This window comes from Scyliorhinus torazame, chromosome 1, assembly GCF_047496885.1.
Source record: "Scyliorhinus torazame isolate Kashiwa2021f chromosome 1, sScyTor2.1, whole genome shotgun sequence".
Classification (NCBI taxonomy): Eukaryota; Metazoa; Chordata; class Chondrichthyes; order Carcharhiniformes; family Scyliorhinidae; genus Scyliorhinus; species Scyliorhinus torazame.
Window position 1 is genome coordinate 60936299 of NC_092707.1, and position 16641 is coordinate 60952939.

The window sequence follows — 16641 nt, forward strand, 5'->3', positions numbered from 1 at the left end:
GGATGAAAAATCCAGAATCGAACATCCATTACCACTGAAAAAGCAAAGAAACAGGTGGCATGCTGTTAATTTCTATTTTAGACCTACTCACTTGCAAAATTGACCTCTGAATGGAGTACTAAAACGGGAGATCAAACTCAAATCATGACTCACTACGTTTTACGGATAATGTAGAAGAATTGAAACTGGAGCCATAGGAAAACAGGTATAGTACATTGGATTTTATTAATAGAATGATTAAAATATTCTGAGGTAACTTTCTGTAGCTCACCACTACAACAATCATTAGTAACAGCAGTTCTGAACAATAAACTGTATTGTCAAATATTTTACTTTTAAAAAAACAATCTGAAATTGAATTGCTGAGTTTTTCCAATGATAGGCACAGTCACCAGCTATTATAAAAACAGTTTCCCATTATTGGTGAACAGAAATTTGTAGATGTAGCTAATCTTTGAAGCCAATTCAAGCAATTTGCCAAGTTGTCCTACAAACTATACTCAAACAATTTACTCATTTGTTAGATTTAAAATGTTGCAACGTCACTTGACTGAGTTGCAAATTACAAGTATGCAAGAGTTTTTGCACTCAACATGCAACTTCAGAATCATAAAACAAAGATTGGACTGTCAGTCACTCGCAATAGCACATTTTTAGCACACAAGGAGTCGTCTTAACACAAAATAATTTGCTCAATTTTAATATCAGCATTAGGAGATTACAGTCATTTAACTCTATTTCAATGTACTGCACACTACCAATTTAAATAGTTATAATCGGATTACCTGAAACTCTCCCCTTCCACACCCCCTCCAATCCCCAAAAAACATACATAAAAGTTAAGTGCTGCTCACATGAGCATCACAAGCTTATAAAGTCCCATTGTCCCTTATAACGAATATTGCTAAGGCACATAACAAACATATGTTTGAGGCTCAATATTCAGCTATATGATACCTTGAGCTCATGAGTTTACAAATAAATGAAGTATCCCATCTGACTTTAGCCCTGAATGGAACTGCTTAACGTGTGTCATTGATCAGATACATTGGATAAAATGTGCAACACAGCTTATTCATTTAAAGAAAAATCTGAATTATAATTTTCCTAACACATTGGAGTGAAACAGGGTTATCTAGCACTCTTCCTATAACTTTAATTTACTCTATACATTTTCACAATTTTAATGCCGTTTTGTCACAAGGTAACACAGTTAACGAAATAGAATCCAGCTCCAGCATTTCACAGTAGAAAAACTAAGAGTAGTTGTTGTAGAATACAATGTTTTAAAAAGAGGTAGAAATTAGTCTTTGGTGGTAGTGCATCAACGGGCTGGTGTACGGCCTTCCTGATATTCAGATCCACTGACTTCAAAAGCAGAACGTGCAATAGGCAGTTGAGGCAATACCTCCCTTTTCACCCTAGCACCCAAGACAAGTTTCTACCACGCTTTTTAATTAAAGCTAAAAGTCAAAAGTGGCAAAATGAAAGATGCTTTTGTAGTCATAAGGTTTGTAATTGTAAGATTTGTAGAGTTTTAAAGTGGTTTATACAAGCAACAGCAAGACAAATCAACATTTCAGCTTTTTTGGCCAAACCGGTTTGACTGATCGCAGCTAATTTTAAGGAGGAACTTTAGAATAACATTTTAAGTGAAAGATAACTAAGATTCAATTAATCTGCTCCATTAATGTTGAAATAAATTAAACACAATGAAGCCCCCGCCCCTTCAAAAGCATGGTAAAATTCAGCAGAAAGTTTAAGAAAACTATACCCAATCATACAATCACATAGGCATAATCTTCATAGAGCCTTCGACATTCAAACAAACATCACCCTATCCTTTCTGCCATGGTTATGGGGCCTGCAAGTATTATACATTCCATCTGTGCCAATCATTGCATAAAAGCAGAAAATTGTGGGCGGGATTCTCCATCGGCGTGATCCTCCGTTTTGCCGGCAGCCAGCGGATTTCCCGACGGTGTGGGGGTGCCCACTTGGGAAACTCATTGGCCAACTGGCAGGATGGAGGATCCAACTGCCGACAGGGGCACGCCGCACCAAAGGATGGGTGTGGTGGGACAGAGAATCCCGCCCTGCATTTTTTCAGGAACAAATCAACTTGGTTTTAAACGTGAATCAGCAAATAAATTTCCATCAACTATGTGCTACTGGACTACTCTGAAATTTTAATGAACATAGTGTATCTGCATTTTGCAGTTTTTTTGCATCAGTTGAATCTAATGAAATTCCACTTAAAAGTCTATTGAAAAAGTGCAATGGATTCAAAAGATTTATAAAATTGAAAGATTAGGGTAAAAGGCCCATTACAGCTTCAAAACACCTTATCCCAAAAAGTGTTCACACAAAATAGAAATTTGCGGCTGTACAGTTTTCTGAAATTCTTAAGAAAAGACACCATGTAGGAGGAAACGTCTAACTTGTGGTCTCCTAACAAATGCAGTAATTCCCCCTCAAAATATAGATCACGTATGCTTTAATCAGACACTGAACATTTCAGTAGAATTTAAAAGTAACAATGCAAAGAGTAGAATGGGCCCCACTTCTTAAGATTATTGCAAAATAAAGCCTGGTTGAGGAGGACGCTGTCCAGCTTTCTGAGCAACTGGTGGAGGACAAGATGGCCTGTACTGTAGTGGATATCCTAACTGAGATGTGGAAATTGGAGCAACATTTCCCGATCTTGGCGGGATAGGAGGGAAAGAAGCAACTGGATAAGGAGGTACGGATTCTGTTCCCAGGGCTGCACTTGCAAATGGAGTGGGGATGGCTCCTGTTTGAGTGGGTGGGAGTGGTGGATTCCTCCGAGGCACAACAGTGGGAGTGTTGGATTCCATTAAATTGGAATTCTGATTTGTCTGTATTGGCTCAGGTTGCTTCTGTAGCTGTGGTAGCCATGCCGGAGTTGGCCCTGGTCCTTTCAAGACAATCTCTTGCAGCTTCTCAATTTTCACCCGCCGCTGATGAGCAAGTTTTCTTTTATTCTGATACTGCTCAATGAAAACGTCCAAGGGTACTTCACCATCCAGAAACTCCTGAGCCATGATCTGAAAATTGAGATTAAAGCCGCCAAGAGTTGGTTCAATTACTACTTTTCTTTTTAAAACGGAGGAAAATAAAACATTATATTTTATAATTACAAAATTATAGAACTAAACCTTCAACGGATTTTTTTCAAAGATTTTCAAGCTGGGTTTGAATTACATCAGACCTTCTAATTTAGCTTCGAAAATTTATACCACCAAACACAAAATTCATAAAAACTGATTAATGCATAACTAAATAGGCGAGCAAAATCTTGTTTTAAACCATGCTGGTGTTGATTGCTTCAGCCCATATGCAGATCATTTGTTTGGCAAGTGGCCCAGAACTTCAAGAGTCATAAGAGATCTACAGTACAGAAAAGGCCCTCTGGCCCATCACACCTGTGCCAGTCACAAACAACCTAACTATTCTAATCGCTTATTCCAGTACTTGGTCCAAAGCCTTGTATGCCTTGGTGCGCATCTGAATACTTCTTAAATGTGATGATGGATTCTGTCTTCACCACCCTGTCAGGCAATGAGTTCCAGCTCCCACCACCCTCTGGGTGAAAAGGGTTTTTCCTCACATCCCCTCCAAACCTCCTGTCCCTCACCTTAAATCTATGCCCCGTATCATTTTATACATCTCAGTCGGCATGTCCCCCCCTCGGTGTCCTCTGCTCCAAGGAAAACAACCCCAGTCAATCCAATCTCTCTTCATAGCTAATACTCTCCAGAACAGGCAACATTCCGGTAAATCTTCTCTGCACCCTTTCCAGTGCTATCACATCCCTCCTATAACGTGGGTTCCAGAAGGCCTTCAGTGCAGTGCAGAATTGTCAGGGGAAGTGAAGCCATGTCCCTTTTTTACAGATGCTCTAAACCAAAGTTCAAAGTTCCCAGCCACTTTGACAGGCGAGAAGGAGAGTGTGTAAGGCGAGTGAGTGGATGGGTTGGAGTCTCCAATTTAGAATAATTTCAGTTCCAGATGCAATGTAATTTCCCAACAGAAGTTGAAACTTCCTGGGCTATCCTTTCCTGGGACTTATGGGAGGGAGAGGGTCCCAAGCACATCTTTGGGGTACAACCATTTCAGATGAAGTGTCAACAGGTCATGTGATAAAGTTGCGAACTGCAGTTTAACCAAATCTTACCCTCCACAACATTTCACACACTGCCACCCAGACTTGATTATGAACAGGAGTGGCAAGACAGGGTGAATAAGTTCCTCCTCCTTAGCCCAGGGACATCAAAACTGTGAGGCTTAATTAAATAAGCAAAGAATAGATTCAGCTTGGGACATCCTAGTTCCCAGTGACAACGTGTGGTGCAGTTACTCACTAAGCAAACACCTTTGCTTTGCAATTAAAATTTTGAATGATGAGAAACACTAACCTCCGTCTCTTCTTCAATTTTTGCTCCTTCTGTTTGGAGCAGTGCAAGTAGTATGTCTAGTGAAGAACCACTGGATTGACTATCTGTGGAGAGGAGAAGAATAGTTTTTAATGTCAGAAATGTTTTGTATTTTGACAAGCAGATTAAACATATCTTTTTCATTTAAAGCAATGACAGTTTAAAAGACAGAATTGTGAAATAATTTAAAACAGGATTAATCTTATTACCATTTAGAATTAAACTGATTGGTGGTGATTTAACCCAAGGATCACCACACCTCAGGAGAGGGGCAAGGTTGGGAATTAAACTGCTCTGGCTTGGGTGAAGTGTACAATGTAGTAAAAGGTAGCCTCACATGACCTCAAAGTTCCCAGCCACTTTGACAGGCGAGAAGGAGAGTGTGTAAGGCGAGTGAGTGGATGGGTTGGAGTCTACAATTTAGAATAATTTCCCCTTTGAGAGGGAGAGCTGATTGGTAGTGATTTAACCTGAGGATCACCACACCTCAGGAGAGGGGCAAGGTTGGGAAGTCGGGACCACCATGAATAACCTCAGTCAGTGCAAGAATTAAACCCACGCTGCTGGCCTTGCTTGGCATTAAGACCCAACTGTCTAGCCAAGAGAGCTAAACCAGGCAGGGGAAAGAGCCAGCCTCAATCTTGCATGTTCAATGAGATCACTCCTCATTCTTTCATGCCAGAATATGGACCCATTCTGCTTAACCTTTCCTCAAAGGACAGCACTTTCATCCCAGGAATCAATTTAGTAATTCTTTGTTGTAACATCTTTTTACTAAAATAACAATCTTTATTGTCACAAGTAAGCTTACATTAACACTGCAATGAAGTTAGTGAAAATCCCCTAGTCGCCACACTCCGGCGCCTGTTCGGGTACACCGAGGGAGAATTCAGAATGTCCAAATCACCCAACAAGCACACCTTTTGGGACTTGGGAGGAAACCGGAGAGCCTGGAGGAAGCCCATGCAGACACGGGAGAACTGTGACAGAATAGAATCCAACTCTATACTTGCATAAAAATACATCTGATATTACTACTTCTTCATTGTAAACTGGGCCTTTTGGCTGAACAAAGACCATTAAGATAGCTGACCTGCCGGGAATGACACACTTCATTGTGTCTTAAGAGCTTCTACCAGACCACCTGGGGACTGCACAGCGCAACTTCAAAGTGGTCTACACCACTTACTGGCCATTGCATTTTATAAGCCACACTTGCCAACAAAGTCAATGAGTATGAAATTAAAAAATGAAAATCGCTTATTGTCACAAGTAGGCTTCAAATGAAGTTACTGTGAAAAGCCCCTAGTCGCCACATTCCGGCGCCTGTTCGGGGAGGCTGGTACGGGAATTGAACCAGTGCTGCTGGCCTGCTTTAAAAGCCAGCTAAACCAGCCCGGTATACAGAGACAATAGTCTCTGAAAAAAAATGGACTGTAGAAGGGGTGGAGATGGGAAGGAAAGGGAAAGAGGTTTTAGGAATGGGAGGCAGGTGGAAGAGGAAGAAAGGAATGAAAGAGGGCAGGTTAAGAGGCAATGGGAAGAGGGACTCCCTCCCTGACTAAGAGATTATTGTTTACATCCACAGCAACTGATGGAATTTAAATAACTTTAGGGCGGTATGGTGGCACAGTGGTTAGCACTGCTGCTTCACAGCACCAGGGACACTGGTTTGATGGGTGACTGTGTGGAGTCTGTACGTTCTCCTTGTCTGTGTGGGTTTCCTCGGGATGCTCCGGTTTCCTCCCACAGTCCAAAGATGTGCAGGCTAAGTGGATTGACCATGCCAAATTGCCCCTTAGTGTCCAAAAGGTTAGACGGGGTCACAAGGACAGGGCAAGCACGGGCCTAGGTAGGGTGCTCTTTCGGAGGGCCGGTGCAAACTCGATGGGCCGGATGGCCTCCTTCTGCACTGTAGGGATTCTGTGATTCTATCTATTTCAACTCTGCCTAATTCTACGGTAAACTCCACCTAATTATATGTTTGAAGTGCTTTGTCCATTTCCTTAATAACGGATTCCAGCAATTCCCCAGCGATGGATGCCAGAATAACTGGACTGTGGGTCCTAGTTTTCTTTCACAACAACCCCCCTCTCCCCCAGCCCCCAAACCCCTTTCCCTTTCCCGAGTAGTGGTGTTACATTTGCTACCTTCCAATCTACAGGGACCATTCCAACATCTCGGGAATTTTAGAACCATCTGGTGTAGGCCATCAGGCCCTGGGGTAGTGTCAACTTTTCCATTAATTTCTACAGTTACGTTTCTTTACTGTAACTACATTAAGTTCCTCTTTCTGCCATTTTTGGTTCCCTGCTAATTCCAGTATTATGGGGTCTTATTTGTTTAGCATCTCAGCCATTTCCTCATTCTCCATTATAACTTCTCCTGTCTCAGCCTTTTAATCACATTTACTTCTGCTACTTCTTCTTTTAACATACTTGTAGAAGCTCGTGTTTTATTTAGTCATTTCACTGGATGTGGAGGTCATTGGCTTCTTGCCAGTTGACTTATTTTATTTCCTCCATCTTTTATTATTAACCTTTAGGTCATTCTTTACTGGTTTCCAAAACTACTTCAGTCCTCAAGCTTACTACTTACTACTCTTGGCAATGTTAAGCCCTCCTTTTTAAGCTAACACTATCCATAGTTAGCAACAACGAATCACTTCTCCTCTGGAGCATTTATTTTGCAACTGAATCTATTTGTGAAGTGTGAGTAATACTTTTCAAATATTCATCATTGCTCATTTACCATCATTTTTTAAAAATAAATTTAGAGTACCCAATTATTTTTTCCAATTAAGGATGGCCAAGTCACATAACCTGCACATCTTTGGGTTGTGGGGGTGAAACCCACGCAGACACGGGAATGTGCAAACTCCACAAGGGGTGACCCATGGCTGGGATCGAACTCGGGTCCTCAGTGCCGTGAGGCAGCAGTGCTAACCACTGCACCACCATGCCGCCCAGCCCACCGACCATCATTTATAGGATCAGTACAAAACTAATCAGCCAATATTAGTGCTGGCTCTCTTTATTAGAACAATTCAAAATGATTCACCTTTCTCTGAAAAGTCGTAACAGAGTCTGCCTCAACTACCTGGATCAAAGCACTTCAAGGTCCAACAACTCTGCATAAAGTCATTTTCCTACCAGAGAAAATTTTACATTAATGCGCTTTGGCACTAAAGTCCTAGTCAAAGGAAATAATTCTTGCATTATTCACCCCATCAAATCCCCAAATAAATTTTTTAAACCACTACAAAGCGTCTGCTTGGTTTTCTCTGTTCGAATTGAAGCAATGCCTGTATCTCAACTCCAGTGTGGTTCTTATTCTGAGAACTGTGATGAACCAGTATTAGATGCTCTTTTCAATGTTTTGAACAGCCTTTTAGTTCAAAACATTGTGCCTTGGAAACTTGGTTTAACCACTATCTTGCGCAAATTCTGCCCTTACTGGTCAATTTCCCATGACACTTAACAGTAAATTGATACCAAATATAGCCTTTATAATAATTTCATATTGGAATGTTGCAGATGAAACTATGGATCAAATTCTTGCTGGAAATAACATGTTTTTAAAGAGGTGGATGTATTTACCGGATTTCAGCAGTAACGGTGTTGGATTTGTCATGAGAATGTCACTTTAAGAAATGTTTGGCTGCTCATATTACTGCAGTGATGTCAGAGTGTGGGTGGAGCTGGGATGTCTGTCAGCTTTTTACTTTCGTTTTAGGCTGTTTGCTGCAGGGTGTGTTTTAGTTTCGTTCTCAGAGCTGGATAGCTGCAGTCACAGCCAGAAGGTGTATTAGAGTCTCTCTCTGTAACCTAAAGACTGTAAATCGATCCTGGTGATTTAAAACTAATAACAGTAGTGACTTTAACCTGATGTGCTTCTGGTAATAGATGTTTTAAGTCTTATGGATGTTAAAAGGAAAGCTTAAAGGATTACTTAGTGTTGTATTTGAATTAATGGTAGCTACGATGTTCACTGTATGTTTTAAAGTTCATAGAATAAACATTGTTTTGCTTTTAAAATACTTTTCCATTTATGCTGTACCACACCTGTAGAGTGGGCTGTGTGCTCCCCATGCCACAATCTAGTAAAAGTTGTGGGTCAGGCAAACTCCATGATACACTTTGGGGTTCTCTAAACCCTGGCCCATAACAGATTTGAAACATAGAATTCCCAGAGGGAGGGAGGGGTGGGCCACAGAAGAACCACAGACACAAATGAAAAGGGGGGGGGAAAAACAAAGGCATAGAACCCAACCATACCCAATTTATAACAATACACATAGCACCATGCCACCCCAACAGTTTTAGGTTGGAACACCCGCCGAACGAAGATGGCACACCAGATGACATTTGGGGGGGGGGGGGGGGAGAGCACCATGCCACCCCAACAGTTTTAGGTTGGAACACCCGCCGAACGAAGATGGCACACCAGATGACATTTGGGGGGGGGGGGGGGGGGGGGAAGAGGGGGGCAGGAAATCTAGCTAAAATTAAGCACCTGCTGAAGAACAAGAAATTGTAACTGATGTATATAATGAACGTTGAACCGATATATATATTTTCTGTCTATGTTCATGCTCATCTTACTTTGTATAAAAAAACCCTAATAAAAACATTTCATAAAACCATAGAATTCTTACAGTGCAAGGGGACCCATTGAGCCTGCAGCGACCCTCAGAAAGAGCACTCTAACCTTGGCCCACTCTCCCGCCCTATCCTCGTAACCACACCTAACCTTCAAATCTTTAAACACCAAGGAGCAATTGATCATGGCCAATCCACCTAACCTGCACATCTTTGGTTGTGTCAGGAAACCGGAGGACCGGGAGGAAACCCACGCAGACACGGGGAGAAAGTGCGAACTCCACACAGTCACCCAAGGCTGGAATTGAACCCAGGTCCGTGGCGCTGTGATGCAGCAGTGTTAAACACTGTCCCACCATGCCACCCTAAGTTCCAAGTTTCTTTGCAATGATTTCAAAATTAAACATCACAAAAATGAAACAGTCACATGGTTCAGGAGGGATGTTTGTTTCATTGTACTTGCAGCTTCAGTTTTTATTGTTGAAAATTGTGTAGCCAGTTGAGGGTCAAATAAATTAACAGATTAAAAATAATTTTCAACTGCTTAGCAAGAAGGTTCAACAGTAATAATTAACTCCTGGATTATCTTTACCTGGTTAGCACAAGTTTAATCTAAACGAGATACACTATACACCATTTTCCTCCAGCTGGAAACTAAATAAAATGCTGACTGATAATTGTTGGGAAATAACTTTGTATCACATGTATTAGACATGCAGACAACAAAGGGCAGCATGGAGCACAGTGGTTAGCACGGTTGCTTCACAGCAGCAGGGTCGAAGGTTTGAAGCCTGGAATGGGTCACTGTGTGCGGAGTCTGCACACTCTCCTCGTGTCTGCATGGGTTTCACCGGGTGCTCCAGTTTCCTCCCACAAGTCCCAAAAGACTTGCTGTTAGGTAATTTGGACATTCTGAATTCTCCCGCCGTGTATCCAAACATGCGCCAAATGTGGCAACTAGGGGCTTTTCACAGTAACTTCATCGCAGTGTTAATGTAAACCTATTTGTGACAATAAAGATTAAAAATATACATGTGCAAGGTTGGATTTTCCATTTTCATAAAGATGAAGACAGCAAAGGAACTGGCTGAAGTCTGCACCTGATATGCACATTGCCCTCTTCTCCTTTGAACCAGATTGGGTGAGATCGTGAGGATCAAGCAGGCTCCCCTTGTGCATTAACGGTAAGCGAATGTGGCATGAATGTCGGCTGGCGTGGGCCCCAAGGTCAGCTGGCTGCCAAAAGTGGGTCCCGGGGGAAAAAGTTTGAAAAACACTAATGTAGAAGCTTCATGGTCACCAAAAAAAACACAGCTTCACTGCCCCACGCTTTATGTCCTCATAAGATTGAAACAGATATTCTCTGGTAATTCCCTGCTCTATTGACCTACTTCCGTCCAACACCATACAACTTTTAATGCGCTATCCTTTCCTGCACACCCACTCTTCCATTGCATGCTGTGCTTTAGTGCATCTTTATATCCACCCATTAGCCCTGTCACTGCAATCTTCTCCAGCACTACATCTCAGCACATATCCTTGCTCTAACAAGTACTGTTAGGTGAATTGGACCTTATTAATTCTCCCTCAGTATACCCGAACAGGTGCTTAGGGGATTTTCACAGTAACTTCATTGCAGTATTAATGTAAGCCTACTTGTGACACTAATAAGGATTATTAGATTACTTGGAAAAATTAAGACTTTTACAATCTGCACACATTGGAACATCAAACTATTTTTAAAAACTTTGAATGGAGTGGGCTTGTGCCAAAGTTTCCCCAAAGAAATTCCAACTTTGCTTATCCTATTGAGAGGAGGGTATAGCAGACATCAGCATAACTCAAAATGGATGGTAGCTGGTGGGACGGCACAGACATTATTGGAAGCAAATTACCCTCCATGCACCAAGTGGTGGTGAACTGATGTCCAGAAAAAAAATGGAAGAATAATTTTCCACATTGTTTATTTGGGGGGGGGAAAAAAGCAAGCAGAACAGATTAATTGCAAAACATCTGCTACCTCATGGAATGATTCACAGGAGTCCGAACATTGTAAAAAGATGAAGCCTCATCTTTCAATTGTATCTCACTTCAACTGATTCCTATTAAACTAATCTAGGTCTACTTAATTGAACTGAAAACCAAAGTACATTTAGTTACATTGCAGCAAGTTAAGTTTCCCTTCAGACGTCATTTTTACAGTTTAGACCATACACTCGTCATCAACCTAGCCATTAATAATCGCTTCTCAGCCTTTTGGCTAAGGTAAGCGTGAGGTCAGGTGTAATGCCTGGATCTGGTATGTCTCTCTTGTGGGGAACATAAACTGGATTAAAGTTAAATTAGTTTTTGGAGCAGGCAAGCAGCTGGATTAGGGGTTTGCCCCTGTCTGCACAGATCTGGCTTTGTAACTCTGATAAAGGAATAAAAAGCTTAGCCATTAATAAAAACAAGCAATAGTTTCACAAACTTTTTCCCCCTCTAACAACAGTCACCTCTGTCAGCTGACGTGCAATATTCCAGAAGTTGTTCATCAGCACTGATTAATGTAAAGTTGCCATAATCCCTTATGATCATAGGCTGCTTCTCCCTTGGAGGGGGGGGGGGGGGGAAGAGTTGACTGGTGGTGACCGTGGCGGCACGGTAGCGGTGGTTAGCACGGTTGCTTCACAGCTCCAGGGTCCCAGGTTTGACTCCCGGCTTGGGTCACTGTCTCTGCAAAGTCTACACATTTTCCCCGTGTCTGCGTGGGTTTCCTCCGGGTGCTCCAGTTTCCTCCCACAAGTCCAAAGATGTGCAGGTTAGGTGGATTGGCCATGCTAAATTGCCCTTAGTGTCCAAAATGGTTAGGTGGGGTTACTAGGATAGGGTGGAGGTTTGAGCTTAAGTAGGGTGTTCTTACAAGGGATAGTGCAGACTCGATGGGCCGAATGGCCTCCTTCTGCACTGTAAATTCCTTGATTTACCCTGAGGATCATCACAAGGGCAAAGTTGAGACGGCGGGTCTTGATGAATAACCCGAGCCGTTACGGAACTTGAAGCCACTGTTGGCCTTGCTCTGCATCACAAACCAACTGTCCAGGCAACTGAGCTAAATCGGCCCCAGTTAATCAGCACGGACTCGGGCTATGAACTATCACAACTAATCAAATTAAAAAGCAAATTGCTGTGGATACTGGAATATGAAACAAAAACAGAAAATGCTGGACAATCTCAGCAGAAACCCACGCAAGGGCTGTTTAGCATTGGGCTAAATCACTGGCTTTGAAAGCAGACCAAGGCAGGCCAGCAGCACGGTTCAATTCCCGTAACAGCCTCCCCGAACAGGCACCGGAATGTGGCGACTAGGGGCTTTTCACTAACTTCATTTGAAGCCTACTTGTGACAAAAAGCGATTTATTTCATTTCATTTCAGGTCTGACAGCATCAGAGGAGAGAGAACAGAGCGAATGTTGTGTCTGGATGACTCTGGCCAAAGCTAGAGAGAACTGAAAATAGGATGATCTTTATACTTGTGTGTGCATGCGTGTGCGTGGGGAAGGAGGAGGAGGAGAACCGAGGTGTGTGCCATGAGGCGGTGGGGTTATAGGTGGAGATTGACAAAGATGTCTTGGATAAAAAGTCAAAGGGAATGTAAATTGTGGTGATAATGACCAAGAAGGGTGCGGATAAGAGTTCAAAACATGTTAATAGCAGAACAGAGGAAAGCAGTGCGTCGAAGGACAACTTAGAACAGGGAACAAATGGTCATAGTGAGGGGGGGGTAGACAATGGTGAGGGGAAAACTGATCGATGGAATAAATGAAAATAAATTGGAAGAAATAAAAAGGGGGTGGAGATGAGAGTTCACTGTCTGAAGTTATTGACCTCAATGTTAAGTCCAGAAGGCTATATGGTGCCACAACTAATTAATACTGTTCCTGTATCAAAACAGGAAATGCTGGAACTCAGCAGATCTCCCGTTTTGATTTGATTTTACTGTGCCTATGTCAAATATAATCTTGGTAATATTTTTCTCCAGGATTTGGACTATTACCTCTGGACTTTCTCCACGTTTTAAAACAATTCATGAACGAGTGCAAGAAATGTGTACTCAAAATAATCTCTATTTTCCTAGAATTTGTTGACCATTCCTACTTCTTTTCTCACTCCAGACCACATCTAACTTTGGTTACATTTAAAAAAATATAATTCTCTTCATCCATATCTTTCCACTGTCTACCAAGCAGTTAAATTTCTGTTTTCACCCTAAACATTCATAAATTCCAGATGCTGCACAAGCCCAGATAAATCTCTCCATACCAGACTTTAAGTAGCAGATGTGACTCCAAAAACAGTCAGAAATCAACAATTAGAAATGCTGTGATCTTAATTTGAGTAGCCAGCAAAACACTTTTACTGAAGCATAAGATGTTGCAGTTTTCCCCGATATAAATAATAGTGATAATGATGAATTACAAATAACTGCATTATTAAACAATATGACTGTATCAAAAACATATATACAGCTCTGCAAATAATGTTATGAACATTCGAATTAGGAGCAGTTAGGCATTTCAGTTCCTCAAATATCTTCGACTATTCAATAAAATTGTGGTTGATCTGTTTCGAATTCCACATTCCCATCAGTTTGAGATTTACCCCATCTTTGAGATGCATCTCAACTGTCCCTTTAAGATTTGCACTGCCTCTTTAAGAATTACTGTTGTGCCCATGTTCTTTGAGTTATATCTGAAAAAAAAGGGTGGCACGGTGGCAGTGGTTAGCACTGCTGCCTCAGCGTCAGAGACCTGGGTTCAATTCCAGCCTTGGGCGACTGTGTGGAGTTTGCGCGTTCTGCCCATGTCTGTGTGGGTTTCCTCTGGGTGCACCGGTTTCCTCCCACAGTCCAAAGATGTGCAGGATAGGTGGATTTGCCATGATAAATTTCCCCTTAGTGTCCAAAAAGATGTGTAGGTTAGATAAAAGGGGTTAATGGGTGAGCTTGTGATGTACTCTTTCAGAGGGTCGATGCAGACTCAATGGGCCGAATGGCCTCCTTCTGCATTGTAGGGATTCTATGATTTCTCTTCAAGACTCAATCAGCTCCTTTAAAATTTACTGTCACTTTTAATACTTCTCACTTCATTGCATTAGAAGCCACAAGATCTACCCAAGTTTGTATCATTACAAAAAGATTATTCACTTTGATAGCAGTGAAAAAGGTCACAGCTTTTTCAGTGGCAATGGAAATTCCACTCAGACCCTGATCGAGTTCAGCTAACTCAGCAGAGATTGGCAACTACATTCTATTGCTCCATGCCATGCAATCTTTACCAATGGGGGCAGTGAGATGAATTAAGTTATTTTTCTTTGAGAGGATGTTTACAGTGCCAAAGAGACCATTAGATCAACACCAGGATAAAGTATATATTTTCCATACCAAATGCTAAACACTTGGGAAATCTGAGAATTTTGTTATTTTATTGCACTTGCTCAAAAACTGATTACGGCTGGTTTAGTTTTCCCAAGCCGCCTGTTTTTGATCCCTGATGCGCTGTCATCTTGGGCCACTGCCAGTCACTGCTTAACAGATTCAAAGCAACATCAGCACAGTGCTCCGAGCACAACATTTCTCTTTGCTCACCACAGGCTCGAATGCAGCAATACCATCCAGAAGTGAACTGAAACAAATTAGGTTTTCATTCAACGGGACAAACAACTGATGCCACAAAACAAGTTTTAAAAAAATAAACAAAATGCTCGAAATGCACGGGTCAAGAGCATCTGTGGAGAGGAAAGAGTTTAATGTTCCAACGTTGATGACCTTACACCCAGCCTTTTCTGTTTTTATTTCAGATTTCCAGCATCCGCACAATTTTTCTCAAATTTTTACATAAAAAAGAAAACTCCATTAATTTTTCTTGGCCTAATTACTATAGTTAATCAGACACAATCTTAATCTCACACAATTAAGGTCCCATAGACACTTGAGAACAACGGCAATCAACTCTGACATTCTTTCCCTGCCAAACTCCAAACTTCACTACGTGTGACCCGCAGGCAGATCATTGCGGCCATCAACCATGGAACGCAAACAACTAACTGAATCCAGATGTAAAAAGGACATGATTTAACAATGGTCCATTGACTGTTAAAATTTGAATCTAAAACGAATGGTCAGTTGGTTATTCAACGTTTTGTATGTTTATATTTTACTTGGATTATAACACATTTATTAATTTTGCCTTTGGCCACGATAGAAGTTAACTTTTGATAATAAAAATACACATTCCAGGACCCCTAACACTACCCCTATTTTCTTTTCAGCCAGGTTTCTCTCTTACCTGACAGTGACTTGTTGTTGGGGTACTCTTCTGCAGCCACCTGTTGCCCCAGTAGCAATCTTGTATTGTTTATGGAGTGGCAAGGTATTTGACTGCAGCTGGCATCATAGCCAAGCTTAAACCTGTGAATGAGCACGCACCCTGGCTAATTTTAACCCAAGTACACCAATTGGGGTTACCGTACTACTGCCCTGGCAGAAACAATACATGGGAGATTAAACCTTTCCTAACCCCTTCGCCATACACTGCCTTAACTCGTTGAGGCATTACAATGGGTTACATTTAAGTGTTTACATGAATGTTGTGCTTCATGGGTAGAAAATCAGCTGATGTTTTAAAATTCCAGAAACCTGCCCATTGCATAGTTTTCCTTTCTTTCAGAGCAATGGTGATAAAAGAAACTATAAATTTTGGCTACTCTGTAGTAAATATACTCTGCAGTGTTTAAAACATTTTCCTTATATAAAATACTTGCAAGAGTGAATGACAAATCCCAACAACACTGACATTAACTACTGCCTATAATATTAGAAGCGCTCAATAGTCCAATTGTTATGGTGGGGAATTGGGTCAGATTCCGAGCAGGGACTACTAATTTGTGTCTAGTTCAACTGAACCATTATTTGATCTGATTCTGCTAAATTCAATATGACAGATGCACTGCTTTGGCACCAAAATCTTCTTTGACCAACGAGCTGCTTGCATGAGATTTCAAAACAGACCATAAGTGGAATGGAAAAATATCTCCACATACTATAGAAAAACATAACATATTCATGGAAACAATAGGAGAGCTTGCAAAACTGCAGCAACGAAGCAGGCATCAATTAGGCACATATCCATTTTGAATAGTGAAATACCCGCTGGCTGCTAAACAATAGTCTCAAGTCCCATTATGGAGACTGCTATCACGCATCACCAAGTCTCATGCCATACATTGATTTGGATGCTAATTATTTACAATGTCCTCTACTGTATAGTAGCTGGAAAATGCAAAGTTTAAAATGTTGAGGAGGTCGGTGTCAATGCAGATTAGCAGCTCTGATAAACAGCTTGTGCACAGTGTTCCATCTTTCCAACTTTCACTTTGCAATCAATGAACTAATTTGTTGGCAGCCCAGTTGATGTACCATAAATTCACTACAAGACGATGAGAGTGAGTGAACATAGGCTTTATTATCCAAGAACTTGCCTGCCTGTGACTGCTGTAACAACTGAGCGCCACCCACAGGCGGCCGGTCTATATACCGTCTGGGG

General features: G+C 41.5%; 1 protein-coding gene across 1 annotated transcript in view; it reads right to left on the minus strand.

Moving 5' to 3' along the window:
* Positions 1-200: 200 nt before the first annotated feature.
* LOC140408456 (vacuolar protein sorting-associated protein 37B-like) overlaps positions 201-16641 on the minus strand; it is a 50266-nt gene continuing 33825 nt past the window's right edge. Inside the window, exons 3-4 of the mRNA XM_072495684.1 lie at positions 4440-4522; positions 201-3068 (exon numbers count right to left, since the gene is read on the minus strand). Coding sequence (XP_072351785.1) covers positions 2574-3068; positions 4440-4522 — 578 coding nt within the window. The 3' untranslated portion in view covers positions 201-2573. The remainder of the gene's footprint in view (positions 3069-4439; positions 4523-16641) is intronic.